General features: G+C 44.4%; 1 protein-coding gene and 1 pseudogene across 5 annotated transcripts in view; both read left to right on the forward strand.

The window, feature by feature from the left end:
- TNIK (TRAF2 and NCK interacting kinase) overlaps nt 1-18240 on the forward strand; it is a 350236-nt gene that overhangs the window by 234941 nt on the left and 97055 nt on the right. For all 5 annotated transcript variants that reach the window (XM_053657848.1, XM_053657844.1, XM_053657845.1 and 2 more), the window contains exons 8-10: nt 5257-5311; nt 7243-7321; nt 16685-16860. In XM_053657848.1, the coding sequence (XP_053513823.1) occupies nt 5257-5311; nt 7243-7321; nt 16685-16860 (310 nt within the window). The remainder of the gene's footprint in view (nt 1-5256; nt 5312-7242; nt 7322-16684; nt 16861-18240) is intronic.
- LOC119043455 (40S ribosomal protein S6-like) lies at nt 12748-13733 on the forward strand (annotated as a pseudogene).

The raw sequence follows: 18240 nt of genomic DNA on the forward strand, positions 1-18240 counted from the left end.
AAGTTGCCAGCGTGCCAGATGGCCTTCCACCAGTCAGAAGTTGTGTGCTCGCCGCTGGCTCCTCAGAGGCAGTAGATTTGCCTCTGTTCTCTTTGTCATGCACACGAGGCTCGCCTATTAATCATGCCACAGGGCAGGCAGCACAGCACCTCTGGAATAACAAATCGCTGAGCTCCTGCCAAAACAAGTCACACTATGGCCACAAAGGAAACTTATCTCTCCCTGACTCTCCTCATCTTGTTCCTCCCGCTTCCCTTTCTCATCTCCTGTGATCTGTCTTGCCAGTTGTAATTGGAACACTTTCTCCCGTATTTAAGTTCTGGAGTGTCGGTGGGACTTGCTTGTGCATCCGAAGGCTTACACAAGGCCTGTCAAGGACCTGCATTGCTCTCTAGCATGGGCAGTTAGGCAGAGCTTACAAGCAGCTCTGTCTATATATACATGGCCAGGAATATAAATGTTCATTTTGGAAAACAAGAACCCTAGCCAAAAAATGATCCTAACGATGCTATCAATGCAGGGCTTAAATAAGAAGCACTTTCTGGCCTGGTCATGTGACAGAAGATGCACAGGAGTCAGGATGGTGCGATCTTTGGTTTGAAGGAGTTATTTTGGGGGCTTGGGGGAGGCTCCATAGGAAGGGATCTGGGATGTTGTCAACTGAATAAAGGAAGCATCTCTCTTTGTTGACCCTTCCTGTTTCCTATGGGCTAAACCCAGGACCACCTATTACCTGACAGCTGGGACCTCCCCATTTCCCAGCTGTCAAAATATGCCTCCTCAAATCATTGCTGTATACATATCCTCGGTAAGGAATGCTTTAGGCTGTACTTAGGTTTCTTAAGTCACTGGAGGCCTAAAAGCAGGCAGTTCAGGGTTGGTATGGCAGCTCACTGATGTCTTTAAAACCCTGGCTTCTCCCTTTCTGCCTTGTCATCATTCATTGGTTGCCTATTGCCTCTTGTTTGCAAGATGGATGCTGTGGCTCCAAACAGCATGTTTTTCTTCAAGGCACTAAGAAGTGGGGAAGAGTTGTCAAGACACCAGCTGTATTTGTCGCTTATTTCAGGCAAAGTAAAAGCTTTCTCAGAAGCTCCCATAAGATGCTTGCCTGTGTCTTATTGGCCACGACTTTGTCACATTCTTAATTGTCATCCTTAGCTGTAAGGAAGTCTGGACGAACACATTTGGCTTGCCTCTCCTCTTCAATGGGGGCAGCAAAGGAAATGGAGTTTCAAAGTGTCCGATGGGTTAGCCAACAAACAGTGCCTGCCACAACCAAATAGGAGGACAATTTAATCAGAAGATTCGATTGCACAGGCAAAGGCAGTCTCACCTAACAGTAGCAGAGAAGGAGATTAATATGGTCAAGGCCACTGAGTGCCAGATTCTGTGCTGGGCGGGCCGCCTGCTTATAGACATGTCACCAAATCCGTAGTGCAGGTCAGGAAGGGAAGCTCCAAGCAGTGCGTTCAGGAGCCCAGATCTGAATCCAGGTCTGTCCGACTCAGAAGACTCTTCATGCCGCCTCTGAGAAGTTGAGGCCAGTTTCCTTGCATTGGTCTACGCGGTGCTTCGTGGAGTCTCAACGCCTTCAGTGACATGTAGACAAAGTAAGAATCTATCTTATTTTATGGACCCAGATACATTTTTTTTAAAATTTGGTAGTCAGGTCCTTCTGCTGTGGTGGCAGGTGACGGAGAACTGGCCTGGGAGGCAGGACACCAGCTCTGTTCAAAACTGGGTGCTGAGTGACTCTGTGGTCTCGTATAAGTCATTTCTCCTCATCTGTGAAATGAAAGATTAGACTAGATCACCTATTTTTAACTGGTGTGCCACAAGAGTTGTTAAAATATTCAATACCTGAGTCAGGGGCACTGACCTCTTTTCCTTAGATTCGTCAAATTTTTTGAAAAATGACAATAGCCAACACAAAAATAGCCGTTCGGTATAAGTGAGTCAAAATTATACTTTTTTTGGTCAGATCAGCAAAGAATTAATATATTTTTTGGTGAGCTGCAGAATTTTAGTGCCTAGTTGTGTGCGCCGTGAGACGAAGCAGGTTGAAAAGTCACTGGACTGGGTGCTCTACGAGGCATTTCATAGCCTTAGAACACTTCAGCTTTGCTCCTGTCTCTCATGTAGCTTTCATTTGTTTACTTATTTAACAAATACTTATTAAGTGCCTACTATGTGCTAGTAGGCACTGTGCAAGGTACACAGAGTACACCACCCAACCAAGCAAAGATGCCTGCCCTTGCGTTCCTGCATGCGCGTGTTGTCCATAGGGGGTGCAAACAGTAAACACAAAATACAACAAATTCATGATGAGTAAGTTACACAGCTGTTTAGAAGGATATCAGTTTTGTGCAGGACAAAGGTGGAAAAGCGGGACACTGGCCGTGCTCAGGAGAGCACAGGCGTCCTCATGGCGAGCACATCATGGGAGCTGTTGCTACAGATGAGGGAGCAGCTAGAGCAAAGACCCAAAGGCAGGAGTTGGCCTGAGTCTCCTGAGCATTTTCTTTCTCCATCGGAGGACCAGCCTGGTCCCTTATCACCACAGAGCCATTATTTCCTTTTAAATGCAACTGGCTCAAGCTTCCTAGACTTGAAGGCCATTTGAATTCAGCCCTGCTTTGGTGGATGGGGGTTTGTAGGCAGACTCACCTCCATATCTGCACCTCATTTCACAGTACAGAACCGCTCAACTCCTAGAGGTGTTGGGGGAATGACGGCAGAGTTGTCGAGGCCTGGAGATACTGGAATGTTTCCACAGGAGCGCAACCTGCCATTTCCGGGCTGTTCTTGCTGTGCTTCCTGTGTAATGCCTCCTGCACAGTGAGCAACTCATTGTTTCATGTTCCCAGAATGTTGTCTGTATCAATCAACCATAAAACCTCAAGTTCAAGGGAGCTATGTTTTTACCTTTACCAGTTACTGCTGCTGAGCCAACCTATAATAGGAGGACCAGGCCTTTCCCTTTAGCTCCGGTAGGATCCTCACTAACGAAGCAGGGCCAGGAGACTGTAGAAACACTCAGTGACTTGCTGGGCCATGCCAACTGTGAGTGTGAGTGTGTGTTTAATGACAACTTTGAATGCATCTTGAAAGGTAACATAGACAAAGGACAAGAGTTGCCTTTCCTAGTTATGTTCCATGCAGAGAAGTTACTTGGAATCTGAGAACAGTGTATTACGCAGGTGTGTTGTTATCCCCCTTTGGGCTGAGAACTTGCAACATTTATGGGAACAGGTCGACAGGCTCATGAATTAAAGAATCCCTCCCGGGTTCTAAAGTAGTATGTGCCCCAGCCACCTGCTCTAAGGTGATTGCATGTTAGGCAAGAGGCTAGACCCTGTAGTAAGCTCCCTCCACATTGTATGGGCCTCTGTCCAAATACCAAATGAGAGTGGGTGTCACTCACAGGTTATTGAGAAGTTTAGTTCTGGGGAACAACTCAGCATGGATTCCATAGTTCTCTGACAGGTATGTCTGCTCTTCATGTGACCTTAACATTTGTTTGATGAGAATTGCAAGAAAACTGAATTTAACTTTGATCTCTGTATAATTTGAGTGAGGTTACCGCTGAAAATTGAGAATAGCATCCAAAATGCAGGCTACATGTAAAGTCAGAGGGTGAGAGTCCTCATCAGGGTTGTGGGCCATTGAAACCAATTCCACATTGTGCCATCTAACTGGGTAGCTGAAGGAGCAAGTATCTTTCGGGGGTTTTCTAATTTGGTTTTCCCCATCTCTTGAGTTACTCCCTCTTGTACAATATTTAGAGGCTACTGAGCCATAGACACTTAGTGGGGAACAAACGTGGCATAAGGATGGAGATTGCACAGGTACAGGTTGAGGTGCTAGCCTAGAAAACTCTGGTAAGAACATCAGAATCAGTCTGAGTATAATAAGAATGAATATAAGGGTATAAATCTCTATTTACATATTAGTCTATTTACAAGACGATATTGTTCATTCATTCAAGAGATACATGATGCCTGGCTCCTGCAACTGTGCCTGGCTCAGTTCTAAGCAGTGGAAATACATCAGCAAACACCACCATCCAAAAGTTTCCCAGTTTTGGTTAAACCACATGAAATTGTCAGTTTTCTATGTTTAAAAATTTGCCTCTTAATACAGGGTGGGGCAAAAGTAGGTTTACAGTTAGTACAATGCTTAGTAAATAATAACACGAGAATAAACTCTGTTTTGCACAGTCACAGCATTGTAAACCTACTTTTGCCCTCCCCCGTCCTGTACGCATCAACTAATGAGCCAGCCATTTCATGCCTGAGTAGTTACTTTAAAAAAAAACAGTAAAAGCAGATATTCATACAAAGACTTATGATGAATGTAGCAGCTGTATTTGTAACAGCTCAGAATGGAAACCATCCAAATGTTCACCAACAAGTGAGTGGATAAACTGTAGTATATCCTTGCAATGGGACACAACTCAGCAATAAAAAGGAATGAAGTAGTAAGTGCACGCTAGGACATGGATGGACCTTAAATACATATGCTAAGTGAAAAAAACCAGATGACTTCATTTACATAAAACTTTACAAGATGCAAACTAATCCATAGTGACAGAAAGTAGATGAGTCCTTCTCTTGGATTAGAACCTGGGGTTTGGAGATAAGCAGTGCAGAAAGAAGATACTACAAAGGGGCAAGTGGAACCTCTGTGGGATGATGGTGATGTGTATTATCTGATTGTAGTGGTGGTTTCACTGGTGTATATGTATGTCAAACCTTTTCAAATGGTATACTTTACACATAGGTAGTTAAATGAAACTTATACCTTGATAACAGCATGAAAAACAGTCAAATAGCAGCAATTTCATATGGTTCAAGCAATAGATAAATTTTAGTGCTAAATTAATTTTTACTGAATTTATTGGGGTGGCATTTAATAAAATTATATAGGTTTCAGGTGTACAGTTCTATAATGCATCATCTATACATTGTATTGTGTGTTTACCACCCAAAGTAGTGATAAATTAATTTTTAACCATATATTCATTTTCCACACATCTATTGAAAACTCACTATGCGTCAGGCACCGTGAAAGGTATTGTCGTCAATGAAAATGAATGAGGTTCCCACTTTTAAGCTTCGTGGCTGAAATAAGTTTGTAAAGAGGCGACCGACCGTCTTTCCCACGGGCAGTTCTGAAGCATTTACCAGGCTTAACCAGTCACCCTCTGTTCGCTGCACTGATGCCTGTGTCTCTGCCTCCCTTCTCTTCCAGAGTGACCTGTGGTCTCTGGGAATCACCGCTATCGAGATGGCAGAAGGTGCTCCCCGTAAGTACCTTCCTGCGGGTGGGCTTTGCTGCTGGTCTGCTCTGCGGGCACTGGAGCCTCCTTGCCAGGAGCCGCAGTAGCTTTACTTCCGCTAGGCCAAGCCCTGCATGGAATCGAGCTGGCATATTTAGAAAGCATAGTCCTTAAATCAACCAGGAATCCATTCATTTCTGAGTGGTGTGAGGATCTTAAATTTATGATGGAAAAAAAGAAAAGGGAGGCAAACTTTGGGGAGACTTGTTTATTGTACAGATTCAGTGTGCAGTTGATTCTTGAACTACCCTTCATCTACCTACCATAAAACTGAGGTAAACCACTAAGACCATAAGCTCCAACAAAAATTCAAAGCTGATTTTTAGTGCGTGTGTCACAGAAACATTACACTCAGGGGCTTTCACTCCTATTGGAACACTGATGTTTAGATTTTTAGACTTCCCTATGTATTTCAGGCTGCATGGCCCGGGCTCTGGCTCTCTGGAGAAGCTCTCAGATCCTTGAGATCTGAGATATTGGCCCTGCACAGCACCTGTACCAGGCAGGCCTGGGTGGCCATGCCACTGACCAAGAGCCTCGCTGCTGCATGGCAGTGAGGTGCACCTGCCAGGGACCCCTCCCCATCAGTGACTGAGCACAACATGGACATAAGGCAGCAGAGCTTATCCTGGAAGACACAGGCTTCCTTTCTTTGCAGGCAACTTTCCTCCGTTTTATCATCCCTTAGTTTCCTTAGACTGTAGGACAGTCTAGCACACTTCTGCCTACTGTGTCTCCCTCTCACCTTCATGCCAATCAGACTTGCATAGCAAACCAATGACTCTCCCAGCCTTCCCTGGCTTCCTCCCCACTTCCTTTGAGGCAGAAATTTCCCTTTCTCACGTTTAATAACACCTTGGTACCTGCTTTTCAGAGGCCCCCTATTTGCATGACAGGTTGTTTTGCTCAAAGGATTTTTTTTAACCTTCAAGTCATTATGGCTTTTTTATTTCTCACTCTAGAGTTAGAATTCATCTGTAGCATGATTGATTTGGAGTCTTTGTTGACAAATTTCCCTTCATCCACAATTCTCATTTATAAATCATAAAAACAATGTATTACAGTCTTTAAACCATATTACCATTCTCGACGAGTAGTTGAAGAGGCTAAAAATAAGTTTCAACCCACAGAATTCTTCAGCTTTTAGGGAGATTAGATTCTTCTTCTAGACACAAAGGAAAAGATACTCCCAGATATTTGAAAAGTAAACTAGTGAGATACTTCGATTAAAAGAAGAATGTTTGAGTGCTTTCACTATAAACAATAATACCATGTTTACAAGTTGAGATAGTCTTCTCATTTTCCTGCCAGACTTCATTTGCTTTGATCCCCTGGTCTACCTGGGGCCAGGGAATGAAACAAAACAAAAACTTATCAGAAAACCTGGAAAGTCCTTCTGGATATACAGAGAACAGTGTCTGGTGTAGTGTTTTACACTCAAAAATCTATGTAGATAACATTGCATTTGGATGAGAATGTATAAAAAACATACCATAGATTATCAAAAATCCTCTATTATTAACACTTAGCTTTACTAACTAAAATAACTTACCATTTCCATTGAGTGGTTATCTTGATGTTGTTCACTTGGAATCTTAGATGCTTATTTATAGCAAAGCAAACCTCATTGACCATTTAACTGTGTTTCCTTAATTATAAAGTCAAAGTAGAGATGCTACTCTCTGGCTGACATGTGTTGTATTTTAAGAGACTCCTGTACTTAGAGATCAGCTCTTTTCAGTGCTCACCAGATGGAAGCTCTGTGCTCTCCTGACTCTGCTCACTGGTCATGCGTGGACTCAGGGAGCCATTTGGCAGCCTTGGCTGCACAGCCAGGACGAACTTGGCGTGAGTTCGGCCTCTTCACTGGAGCTGGCCCCTGTTTTGGTCTCTTGCAGCTCTCTGTGACATGCACCCAATGAGAGCTCTCTTCCTCATCCCCCGGAACCCAGCGCCTCGGCTGAAGTCTAAGAAGTGGTGAGTTTGGGCTTCAGTGTTTTACAGATCCAAGGGCGGGGTTTCCTGTGATTCTTTTTTGGATTAACTCAAATATTTAGGTCCTGCTGACAGGATTAGACTGTGTACACTAGGACTTGGTAAGTGATTTTACGTGTGAGTGGAACATCTTATTGAGTGAAATACACATGGAGTTACTACAGCAGTCCCCCTAGGCCATGGATTCCCTCTCTGAGGTTTCAGTTACTCATGGTCAACTGCTGTCCGGAAGGGTTCAGTTTCCCCAGCCATTGACATTTCATGGCCTGATGATCCAGAATTCCCAGAAGCAGGCGATCCTCTGTAGCCTGGCTCTGTGCTACAGTGTCCATGTCAGTCACCTCACCACATCTCATCGATGGGACTGAGTCTTCTCCCATCATCTTATGGAAAAGAAAAGTGAGTGCTTCACAGTGAGATATTTTGAGCAACACATTCACATAACTTTCATTGCAGTTATTGTTACGATTGTTCTTTTTCGTTATTGTTGTTAATCTCTTACTGTACCTGATTTATAAATTCAGCTTTATCATAGGCATGCATGTGTGTACAGGAAAGAACATCATCTCTCCAGGGTTCTCTGCTGTCTGTGGGTTCAGGCATCCACTGGGGGTCTCAGAACATGCCCCCGTGGGTAAGGGGGTCTCCTGTGTTTGCACAGCAAGTCTTTACCCCATGCCGTTAAGATAAGGAGCTCTTAGCTACAATGGATGCTGGAACCCAAGCAATCTCTTTTCTGGCAGCACAGAATGTCTCAGACTAGAGGGCGATAGTTCAAAGAGTCAGGCTGACTGACTTCTACTTTTCAAGACAGTAATTCTCTAAGCGCATACACATACCTGGTAGTATGTGAGATGATTTAATGGGTCTGTGCATGAACATTGGTAATTTTTGGTTTTCTATTGCTTTCTCTTCATGGCAGGCAATATTGGCTTCTTGATTTGGGTAGCAATATAGCCTTCCCATTTAATAAAGTTATTCACATGAAAAAGTGACTTAGAGAAAAATACTAAATGAATTCGAGGACGGGTGGTGGAAGGGTTTGGTGAAAAATTGTGTCAGTTGTGTATGATTGCCTGAATTTTGGGAAGCAGAGTTTGACAGGTCAGGCAGAACTTGGACTTCTGGCACGTTGTACTTGTATCACGGTCTGTGTGCCTAATCAGTCTGTAACAAAAATGCAGTGCTCCCGCCTTTTACCCTGGTGGCTTCAGTGCATCCTTCCTGCTGCATTCTCGAACCTCCGAGTCCCCTTGCACTGGGCCAATGCCTGGACCTCCTGTGACCTCCTGTCCTTTTCTAGAGACATACTCTGGGCAGTTAGAGCATGAAGGGACAGACACTCCTGCCCCCTGTCGTGCCACTTCATGGTCAGGCCCTTGACTGGAGCCATGCTGTTTTCCCCCCACCCACTCACAATTTCACACTTCTATGTGGAGCACAGTCTCGGTTAACAGCAGTCATCTAGGAACAGCGGAGCAATGCCAGTGAACAAGAGGAAGGCACACTGCACCGAGAAAGGGAAGGAGGCAGCCAGTAGGGATGGCAGCCCTGGAGTTGCCAAGGCTGCAGGAAGAGAGAGTGAGAGTTGCTATTGGTAACAAGGAGGCAGAGCGTTCTCCGCTCCTGCCTCTCTCTCTAGGGGGTCACTGTGGTGTGAGAGGACCATTCTCTCCCCAGCAACAGCCTTCCATTGGGCACCGGCACAGCATGTGATTGCCAGGGTGTCCAGGCCCTGCTTCCTACTTTCTCCCTGCAACAGGCTCCTGGGCAGAGGAGGCAGCTCAGTTCTGTTGCCTGGAAGTGTCAGTGGCACTAGGTTTCTGCTTGTCCTTCACTCCCAGCCTCCCCAGGGGGCCTGCTGTACACAGCGGGCTTCACTCACCCTGTTCCCTTCTCATCTCCCTGCACGGCCACTGGGCAGGTGTTTCCAGCCCTCCCACAGAGGACCAGTGGGCCATCCGCACATAGGTTTTGTTTGAGCAGCCACACCATGTTTCAGAAACATTTGTATTAATCACCAGGTGTTGCAGATCTGGGGATGGAGCATAACATTCAGATGTCTGGCCTTGTGTGCAAAGGTGATGCAGTGCTACCCTGCCGAGGGCCCCTCTGCCCTCTAGGGTAAGACATTGTCCTTCTGCCCCAGAAGTCACCTCTCCCCAGCTCAGAAGCTGGAGTCGATTGATCACAGCACTTGTCCTGTTTTCTCTTAACCTGGCCTGCACTGCCCTTTGCGTGGCCTGCCTAGTGCCTCAGAAGAGTGAGTGAACGGCTCCTGTACTGTGGTCTTAGTTTTCATTGTTCCAAAAAAATCAGCCCTGCACTGACCTTGTTTGAGAAATACAGACTTTGTGGAACACACAGTCAGTCCGTCCTTTCTGCTTCAAACCTCAGACAACGAGAATTTTGATGATGCCACAGGGAGCTGGTCAGTCCGGGAACAGTGAGGCGGCCAGGCCAGTGTCATGTCACCCAGCCCCCGACCTGGCCCTCCAGGACTCGGGGGGATGAGTGCCACACCGTTGGACAGGGAAAGGGAAGGTAGCTCGGCCACTGGCTGGTGAGCCCTGGTGAAGCACCCTGTGGCCCACAGGGCCTGGCCTTGCCGAGGTGGGTGCCGGTCCAGCCACAGGGCACTCAGGGAGACTCCCACTTTCCCAGATAGAATTCCAGTTTCTAAGTGAAAATACTTCAGCACTTCAGAGTGCAGTTGACCCTTGTACCACGGTCGGGGTGCTGACCCTTGTGCAGTCGATCCACACAAAACTTTTGACTCCCCTAAAAACTTAATTGCAGTGGTTCCTTGATATCCTGGAGGGGTTGGTTCTAGGACCCCTGCAAATGCTCAAGTCCCTGTCTAAAGTGGCACAACCCAAGGCATACAGTCAGCCCTCCGTACCTACTATTGGTTGAATCCATGGATGCAAAACTCAGGTATATGGAGAGCCAGCTCTATACTGAAAAAAATTCACATATAAGCGAACCTGTGCAGTTCAAAATGCTCTTGTTCAAGGGCTGCTTTACTCTGTCCGGAAGAACCAGATCCACAGGGATTTAAAATGAGGTGTGCTTTAACATGCTCTAGGGTTTGGGAGGAGAAAAAGCATTTTATTTTTCTCTAAGTTTTTAAGAGAGGGAACATCCATGCCACATCAAAAGAAACAAAACTCCAAATTGTTTTTTTATATCCAACTGTTCTCTACCTAAATGAATTATCAGAGGAGGTACACTGCTCTCAGTGTAATGTGAACGTATTACCAAATGGGGGCGCTGTTGTGGTAGAGATTGGTCATGAACTCTTCATTATGTCAAGGTACTTAACAACTAACATTGCTGAATCCGCAACACACAAAGGATATAAGAAATATGTATGTTGTAGGCTCAGTAACGTGTGTGTAAAAATAAGATACATATATAATCTAAGCCACAACCTTGCCAGGCAGATGCTCTGAGTCCTCATTTTATTGATCAGATACAGGCTCAGGTAGGTCATACTCCTTGCACAAGGATATACAGTCTTTTAGTTTTCCGAGTTTGTAACCCACATTCCTCCTACTGCACCACTCGGCCTCTTAAGTTCAAGGTTAAAGTGGTAGAGAGTGAGCTCCACCAGCCTCTAAGTTGCATGTCTTTTCCTTGCACCTTACTATTGGGAAAAGAATGGCAATAGCACTGCTCTTGCCCCTTTCACTATAAACACAAGGAAAGCATCTCTCCTCGCAGGACCCTGGCCCTTCATGTCCCAGCAACGTGAGGAGGAGAAACCTTAGCGGGGGCGTCAGACTCATTTTCACTGGGGGCCACGTCAGCCTCACAGTTGCCTTCAAAGGGCTGAATGTAATTTCAGGACTGTATAAATGTAACTGCTCCTTAACAGTTAAGCCAGAGCTCAGCGATGCTGCCAGGTAGAAACAAGGTGCCAGGCAGATAGAACAAGGTGGAGGAGGGCCTGCTTTGGTCCACTGGTCTTGTGTTTGCCACCTGTGCCTAAGAGCTGAGGAAGTCATGAGGTCAGGGTCTCCATTCCGGGTTGAGCTGTCTCGGTCATTTGCTACTTCGTCCCCTTGGTTGAATAGAAGAGAGGAAGGATGTCCTCACCTTCTAGCTCCATGACCCCACCAGCAAATGGACAGTGATTTGGGACTCACATGTCCTCCCCCTGTCTCTGCATGTGGTTGGAGTCAACCGAGATGGGCCAACCGTCTCCTACAAAAGATGTCCTCCCCCCTTCTCCTCCCGCCATGTACGCCCACACCCCTGCCCTCACACACGTACTCAGTGCTGCAGTTTCCTTCCAGGAGTTTCTGGAGGAAGATGGAGACGACTTTGTTCCCATGAAAGACAGTTGGTCTTGTTCTTTTTGTGTGCCCTTTGAATTCGAAGATTCTACACGGACAAAGCAATGCTCAACTGAGATCATTAGAAGAATTGTAATTTCTTATTTCCAGAAAGACGCAAAGATTCCCACTTGGGCTTTGGCTGAAGGCTGCGAGGCCTGGTGACGTTAAGTGGCTTGTCCGGAGCCCCAGGCTCATCCCCGAGAGAGCCAGCCTGGAACCCCCCGGCCTTCTGCTTTTACTCCAGAGCTTACAGTGCCTCCTCTTATTTTATGAAACACCAGTTCTGATTGTGTGGGTCACCAGGCACTTTTGTTTTAGGGAATGACAAAGCTGCGTGTGTGTTCTAAGTAATAGAGTGATAATAGCAAATTCATAAAATACTTCAAATAGACTGGATTTGCTAGTAATAGTGTGACTTTGGACTTTATCAAATCAAAACAAAAATTGCTGCATGACCTTTCTCAATTAACCTTTCTTGCAGTCTCTTTGGAGGTAACGGTCCTGTTGATTCTTCTTGCTAGAATGTCTAATCCAAATATACATGAAATACTTCCCTTAAAGAACCCTACTATTCAGCTCAACGGAAATGGGGGGAAACCATCTAAATCTCTACTCCCCGCCCCAAAGACAGACACTCTTGTTCTCTAAGCCCGGTAATAGCTAGAGGTCACTGGGGTATTGTCATCATCATAGTAGTAATAATAACAGCAGTAACCGTAGATGCACCTACAGCTTTCATGTGTGTAAATACATGTACATACATGTAACAGACACTGTCGTAAGCATGTTACATGAATTAACTTATTTAATTATCACAATAGTCTTTTGAGATAAGTACTTAACAACATCCCCATTTGCAGCCAGGGGACCTGAGGCACAGAGAAGTTAAGCAATTCTTGCAAAATCACACAGTAAGTGATGGAGGCCAAAGTAGAAAAACAGAATAGTTCTGGAGCAAAAACAAATTTTAAAGGTCAAATTGCCTTTAGGGAGTCAGTCCTGTGATTACCAAAAACTTTTAGCCTGGGAGTCCTCTTTTCCATGGCATCTGAGAGGCAGTTCAAGATGACGTTGAACATCTCTTTCCCAGCCACTGGCTGTCAGAAACTCATTGAAGTGGATGATGAACGCAAACTTCATATGCTTTAGGAGAAGTGTATGGCCACAGAAGCTGCTGCTGATGCTCTGGGTGAAGAGTGGAAGTGTTGTGTGGTTCGAATCAGTGGTGGGAATGACAAACAAGGTTTCCCCACGAAGCAGGGGGTCTCCACCCATGGCCGCGTCCGCCTGCTGCTGAGCAAGGGGCACTCCTGTTACCTCACCGATCAAGGAGAACTGGAGAGCGAAAGCGCAAATCAGTTCGGGGTGGCACTGTGCATGCCAGCCTTAGTGTTCTCAACTCAGTCATTGTAAAAAAAAAAGGGGGGGAGAAAGACAGTCCTGGTCTCACTGATACTACTGTGCCTCGTCTCCTGGGGCCCGAAAGAACTAGCAGAATCCACAAACTTTTCAACCTCTTTAAAGAAGATGATGTCCGCCAATATGTTGTGAGAAAGTCCCTAAACAGGGAAAGTAAAAAAACCCAGAACCAAAGCACCTAAGATTCAGTGTCTTGTTACCCCATGTGTCCTGCAACACAAACATCGGCGTACTGCTCTGAAGAAGCAACGTACAAAGAAAAATAAGGAGGAGGCTGCAGAGCATGCTAAACTTTTGACTAAGAGGATGAAGGAGGCCAAGGAAAAACGCCAGGAACAAATTGCCAGGAGACGCAGGCTGTCCTCTCCGAGAGCTTCTACCTCTGAGTCCAGCCAAAATGAGGACTTCTGAGAGTAACAAATAAATAAGGATAAACATAAAAAAAACCTTTTAGCCTGGCTGGTCATAATGATTAAAGTAATACTCTTTCAGGCATGTTTAATTCCTTTAACACAATTTAATACATAATCAGGGAAAACTGGGAGGATGAAGCGTTCAGCGACATTGGTATTATAAGAACCAGTGCCTCAGACTATATGCACCGGTCACTAATATCTGTCTTTGCATGCCAACCCTGGGGAAATTAGTATAACTAATCTTAGGCATTTCTTTTAAAAAAGTCAGAATTAAAGCACTAGCAGCAGAGATTCTAACAATAAAGTCATGTAAATGTACTTTAAACCCTTAAGACCACTCAGCAAACAGCCAGGTGGTATTCAACATAAGTGAAGTGTTTTTAGTTTTAATTAAGTGTGTAATTAAGTATATTGATTCTTTGGTCACACTAATTTAAATAAGAGACAACGGATCTCTTTGAAGACTGGTATGTAAGCATTATTTTCTCTTCAGACACAGTACCATTTGCAGATGTGGGATACTTTCTTAGCTTTGTGGTTGTGCATCCTTGGCCCACCCTTCGGGCCCACAGTTATTCTCTTGAGGTTATTTCCCACCAGGAGAGATTCTGGAAAAATGACCCTGTACCAGGCTGGTTCCATGAAACTTCTTGAACACATTCTCATCCTGGAGATTTTTCTGACTTTTTGAGGTTTCAGTATTGGGAAATAGCATGGACAGTCTATTAAGTCTGGATCTCATTTTTAAATTGGATGTGACTTATTTATCATCCTCTAATTAATAGCCCACCACTTTATAAAAAATGAGCACTTCCTTCTAGTTGCAAGCAGAAAAAAAAGAAAACTTCCATTTGCATTCTTCATGAATATTAAATAGTTTTCTGTCTGAATTTGTTTTCATCTTTCTAATGGGGATTTTCTCTTTTTTTGTTTTCTAAAATTTAATCTTAATTGTATGTTTTTCCCATTACCATTTAGTCCCCTCGTACTCTCTCCCTCCCCCAGCAATCACCACACAGTTGTCTGTGACCATGAGTCCTTTTCCTTGTATGTTCCATCCCTCCAGCCCCTCACCTCCACCTTCCAACTAGCTGTCATCCTGCCCTCCATCTATGAGTCTGTCCCCATTTTCCTTGTTAATTCAGTTTGTTCATTAGATTCCATATATAAGTGAGATCGTATGGTACTTGTCTTTCTCTGACTGGCTTATTTCACTTAGCATAATGTTCTCCAGCTCCATCCATACTGTCACAATAAGGGCTTTCTACCTAGAGAAGCACCGTGTGGAATCTGTGTATTTTTTAAACTCTTCAGTTTATTCCTTATAGGTTTGTTTGTTTGTTTGTTTGTTTTGCACAAGGTTTGTCTGTAGATGATACCATATTTTGCCTCCACATGTTTATCTAATGGATCTGAGAGAGAAAGCCAACCCAACAATATTTTGTCCCTCGTGAGCACAGATTTGAAGGTGACCCTATGACAGCTCTTGTGCAGAACTCTCATCCGATAACCCTCCATGCGTTTAGGTTTAGCAAATACATAGGAGCAGGGAGTGTGCTCATCGCACCAATAGGACTCAAGCACATGCAAACACTGAGGACTGCCACCAGTGTGGCGGCACAGGCGGGGACTGAGCACTGGGAGGGAGGCGCAGCGGGTCCATCTAGTCCTTGCTGGTTTGGGTCCAATCCTGATTCCTCCTGGGGCAGCCCCAAGCATAGCAGGTTGCCTTTACTTCTGTGTAAAGTAATTTAAAAGCTTGAACATAGCTTAGAAATGTAGGGAGGAAAAAATAAAGTATCATTTGGTACTTTAAAAACATGGAATTGAACAACAATAAAGTGATTGATTAAAAAAAAAACATGAAAAAAGATGAAAAACTGCTTTGACCTTGGCAAAACTGAAGTGGTGCATGTGCGAATGTCCTTTTGCATTTGAATCTTGGTGAAGACTCTCACCATTGTGTTCTGAGTGGTGAGGATACTTTTCTGGCCTTAAGTAAACATACACACAAACACACACAGGCATGCACCCAGCCTCCTGAGAAACTTGGGAAGGCTTGCTCTTGGAATCTGCTCCTGTAACTCCACAGTGCTTCACAAGAGGGCGACAGAGAGCAAAAAACAGATTACCCTCCAGCTCTGAGCAGAGGGTAACCAGGGTTTGGCCAAGGTATTGGAGGGTGATGGGCTGTGGAACGTCTTAGAAAGGCATGCTGTGGAGTCATGAGCTTAATTATTTATCATTCTGGAAAGTAATAAATTCAGCAAAAATGTGCATGATCAACTCATAAATCATAGCTAAAGTCCATTGTTGATTTCTGCCACACTGTGTACTTGCTGCCCTAATCACTGGTGTGGTATCTCTCATCAGCTCCCCTGACCCTGTGTTTCTGTGGCATAGGGTTTATCTTTGCAGAAATACTACCTTTCAAGATGGAGATAATTTGCTTCTGGTTATGAACTTAGTCCCTTAAAGTTAAGTCCAAGTCCTTGGGGTTGATAGCAAGCAAATACATACACACATCCTGTTCTTTTGAATTGGAAAGCAAAGTTCAAAAGTGAGTCTGAAATTACCAGCTATTTTTTTTCTCCAAATCAAGTTCTTTTGCCATAGAATAATCTTGCTCATTTTTGCCAAATAGACTCCCCTACCCAACCTTGATTTCACTTTTCCCAGCTTGCATTTGCTGCCATTTAGAAAACCCACTTCAGTGCCCCCTGACATGAAATGAGCTCACTCCTGGCTGTAGTTTTTCACTGATTTTATGCCTCCCTGAGCTGTCCTTTCCCCACAGTGATTTCCTCCTAATCCTCTAAGACCTGGATCTGGTTCTCTCATTCCAATAGAACTTCCAGGTATGATTCCCAGCAGGGTCTTTTGAGTCTCCAGTTTCTTTTGGTTTTCTGTGAGATATTATGTATAAACTGTGCAAAGATATACATCCTTTCCCATATATCACTGCCATGGATTGTGTGTGGATGGTGATGATGCCAGTGAACCCGCTGTGCCTAATTAAGGGCTAGACCTACTTTGTGATGGGTTGATCTTGATGGTGGCCGGTTGGACCTATTTTTCTATTTTTTTAATTCTAACATTTCACAAAAACATGTTTGCCTTTCTTTGGACTGTCTTTTAATCTGTGCTTCATCTCTTTTGTTTGACAGGTCGAAAAAATTTCAGTCATTTATTGAGAGCTGCTTGGTAAAGAATCACAGCCAGCGACCAGCAACAGAGCAACTGATGAAGCATCCATTTATACGAGACCAGCCTAATGAACGACAGGTCCGCATTCAACTCAAGGACCATATTGATAGAACAAAGAAGAAACGAGGAGAGAAAGGTTAGAAGCACATTTGTATTTCAACAAGGGAAACAAAAGATGGAGTGAGTCCTGGGCTCTTGACGTATTTGAACATAACCATGGGGATTTCAAAGGCGCCTGCATTATTCTTCGGTGTGAGGGGCTGCCTCCGAGGTCACAGCCTGTGGGCCTTGGTGGAGTGCCACAGCCCCGGCTGGAGTCTTTCGTGGGAGAACAGAACTGCAGGAAATACTACCTTTTTCAGGCGCTGAACAAAAAGAGGCATGTCGAGTGATGCTATGGAGCAGGTTAATATGACAAGCAGCTTTCTTAATTCAAATGAATATTCATGTTTTGAAGGCTAAAAATCTACAGGAGACAGACAGCCTAAAAAAATCTAGTTGACATTTTTCTGTACTGGCAGTTTTGAACATTTACGTTGTTGTGCTGTGAGGCTCATTTCTGATTTAGTTATTTGGAAGTCAGAGCGAAGGTTCTTCTAGCCTCGGTGCAAGAAAAGAGGCGGCCAGGCTTCTTTCCTAATGGGGGCCGTGGGCCACTCAGTGAAGTCAAAATCTTACGGGGGGTATTCTGAGGTGGTATGTCAGGCATGCAGCCATTGAAGGTCACCTTCTTGAAAAAGGAAACTTCATTTACTCTGGGTATAGAAAGTAGGTTAAGGGCTCAGAATCTTGTTTTCAGACTCAGATTCTGAGTTCAAGTCTAGCTCTACCCTTTAATAGTTACTTGAGCTTCAGCCCAGTTTCCTGATCTTTAAAATAGGACTAGGTTTTTAATGCTGACTAGGATTGCCTGGCATTGTTGCAAAGATTAAATGTGACAGTGCAGGTACATTTCTTAATACGATGTCTGGCACGTGGACATCCTCGGTAAATATTAGCTGTTTTTATTTAGACAATTCTTTATTGACCTGTAATTTTCCAGTACTGTTCAGGGTTACTTTCTAAGAACCTCTGACCTCTCTGCCCCTGACTGGTAGGAATGGATAAAGTTTGAACCTTGGGTTGTTTTCACATTTTGGTGGCACAAACTCTGCAATGTGAGTCAGAACTCTCTATCCCATAAAAATAAAACAGACTATTTTTAATGTGTTCCTTCTCTGCAAAGTAGAAGAGTAACACTTTAGGTGGTAGGTACACTCAGCCATTCCATGGTCCTCTAAGGAACCTGCTGCTGTTGAAACTCAGAGCCCATTTCATTCTGTTCCCCAAGGAGGAGCATTGATTGAATGAGATCTGCTTCCATTTGCTCGGTTTAGCCAAATGACTTAACTTGCTCCCTTCAATACTATTTTACTCTTAGTAGCTCTAAGACCAGCTTTTGGTTGAATCAAACAAAGTTTTTAAAATTTGATTGCTTTTAGTAGGGTGACATTGGTTAATAAGATGATGCTAGTTT

This window comes from Artibeus jamaicensis, unplaced genomic scaffold (genome assembly GCF_021234435.1).
Source record: "Artibeus jamaicensis isolate MK-2021 breed Jamaican fruit bat unplaced genomic scaffold, CSHL_Jam_final scaffold_474, whole genome shotgun sequence".
NCBI lineage: Eukaryota > Metazoa > Chordata > Mammalia > Chiroptera > Phyllostomidae > Artibeus > Artibeus jamaicensis.